The 2353-nt window shown below is 39.5% G+C and overlaps 1 protein-coding gene across 1 annotated transcript; it reads left to right on the top strand.

Moving 5' to 3' along the window:
* Positions 1 to 299: 299 nt before the first annotated feature.
* LOC145063828 (uncharacterized) lies at positions 300 to 959 on the top strand. The gene has a single exon (XM_079011407.1). It carries the CDS (start codon positions 300 to 302, stop codon positions 957 to 959), a length of 660 nt encoding a protein of 219 aa, XP_078867533.1.
* The last annotated feature ends 1394 nt before the right edge of the window (positions 960 to 2353 follow it).

The raw sequence follows: 2353 nt of genomic DNA, 5'->3' as shown, positions 1-2353 counted from the left end.
AGGGAAGTTATGGATCTTTATACAGTGCGGTCTTTTGGGGTAACAATTCGTTTTCTCATGCTTTTTCTCCTTCTCGTGGCGCCTCGGGGGGTATTCTTGCCATTTGAGATTTGGATTGTATCATTGTTAAAAAGAGTTATTCTTCAGATTATTTTCTTGCTATTGAAGCTATTTGGAAGACTTCGGGTACGGAGGTGCTTTTTATTATAGTCTATGCTCCTCAAGGGGAGGATTGTAAGAGGAAACTTTGGAACAATATTCTTCAGCTTATTTTTTCTTTCTGCGGGGAGTGTGTCTTAATGGGTGACATTAACGTTGTGAGGGATGAGACGGAGAGAATGGGGTCCCATTTTAACCCTTCTACAGCTAGTAGCTTTAATGATTTTATTGAACATGCCGATTTGACAGATATCCCACTAAGGGGACCTCATTTCACTTGGAGTAATAAGTGGGGTTCAAAATTTAGTAAGTTGGATTGTTTTTTAGTGATGGGTGGCCTTTTGGATATCTTTCCACATCTTTCGAGTATGGTCTTGGAGAAATTCATCCCAGATCATAGACCCATTCTCTTACTAGAACACCATGTTGATTATGGTCCAACGCCTTTCCGTATGTTTCACTCCTGGTTTCACATTGATGGGTTTGATGACGTTATCCGCAATTCTTGGAATGATCTATCAGGAACAATATATTCTAACCCTTGGATTAAATTTAAGAAGAAAATACAGCTTCTTAAATCCAATTTGAGGTCATGGAATGCTACCACTCGAGTTCAGATGAGCAACAAACGAAAGGAGATACAGGAGACTTTAGACTCTATTGATTCTAGATTAATGGAAGATAGAGGTATGACTGAGCTACGGGAGAAACGAGTTACTGTCCTTAAGGAACTTACAAATTTGGATCACATTACTCAATTGGATATAGCCCAAAAGGCTAAAATTCAATGGAGGTATTGAAGGTGATGAAAACTCAGGATATTTCCACGGTACTATAAAACGCAAGAGACGACAAATGGCTATTTTCGGTGTTCTAAAAGATGGTGTGTGGGTTGATAATCCAAGCATTGTCAAAGAAGAATTCCGTGTGCATTATCAATCTCTTTTTTCTAAACAGATAGGACCTAGACCTCTTCCAGATCCTCTTCATTTCTCGACTCTGTCTGACGTTCAGATTCATTTTCTGCAAGCTCCTTTCACTCGTGAGGAAATAAAAAAAGCTGTGTGGGATTGGGGTTCTTCAAAGGCTCCCGGTCCAGATGGTTTTTCATTTGCTTTTATGAAGAGATATTGGGATATTTTTGGAGGATGATGTAGTTGCTTTTATTGAGCATTTCCATGTGCATTCCTCGATTCCTAAGGGGTGCAATGCTTCGTTCTTTACCTTGATTCCTAAAGTTAGGGACCCGAAGAATGTGATAGATTTTAGACCTATTAGTCTAATTGGATGCCAATATAAAATTATTGGTAAACTTTTTAGCTAATAGATTGGCAGAGGTCATCAGGAGTGTAGTGAGCATGGAACAGTCATCGTTTATTAAAGGCAGACAAATTCTAGATGGCCCTTTTCTTCTTAATGAGATTGTAGCTTGGAGTAAAGCCTCAAAGAATCCTATTTTGATTTTCAAAGTAGATTTTGAGAAGGTGTTTGATTCTGTTTCTTGGGATTACCTCATGGAGATTATGCAGATTATGGGTTTCGGGTCTTTATGGTGTGGATGGATTATGGAGATGTTGTCTTCGGCTACTGCTTCTGTTCTCGTGAACGGTTCTCCTTCTCGAGAGTTCCATATGTATAGAGTGTTGAGACAGGGTGATCCTTTATCTCCTTTTCTTTTCTTTTGGCCATGGAGGGATTGCATGTTGCTTTGATTCGTGCACAGATGGCTGATATGTATAGGGGTATTTCCATTGGGGGTATTAATATGTCTCACCTTTTTTACGCTGATGATGCTGTTCTTTTTACTCCGTGGGATCAGACGAATGCGCAACATATCATTCGTATCCTTAGATGTTTCTTCATGGCTTTGGGTCTGAAAATTAATTTACTCAAGAGTAAGGTTTATGGAGTGGGATTTAACGTGGATCAAGTTTCTGCTATGGCTCATTGTACGGGATGTGTTTCAGATTATCTTCCTTTCTTTCATTTGGGAATCCCTGTTGGTTAAAATATGACTAGACTTGTGGCTTGGTCTCCTATTATTGAGCGTTTTAAAAGTAGATTGGCGGGTTGGAAGGCCAAAAGTCTTTCTATTAGGGGGCGACTAACTCTGATCAAATCTGTCTTGGGATCTCTAGGCAGTTACTTGATTTCTGTCTTTCCTGTCCCAATTACAGCTCTTCATAACCTAGAC

This window comes from Lactuca serriola, chromosome 1, assembly GCF_051521515.1.
Source record: "Lactuca serriola cultivar US96UC23 chromosome 1, Lser_US96UC23_V15, whole genome shotgun sequence".
In the NCBI taxonomy this organism is placed as follows: Eukaryota; Viridiplantae; Streptophyta; class Magnoliopsida; order Asterales; family Asteraceae; genus Lactuca; species Lactuca serriola.
The sequence above is the reverse complement of the archived record's forward strand: the minus strand, read 5'-3'. Positions and strand labels throughout refer to the sequence as shown.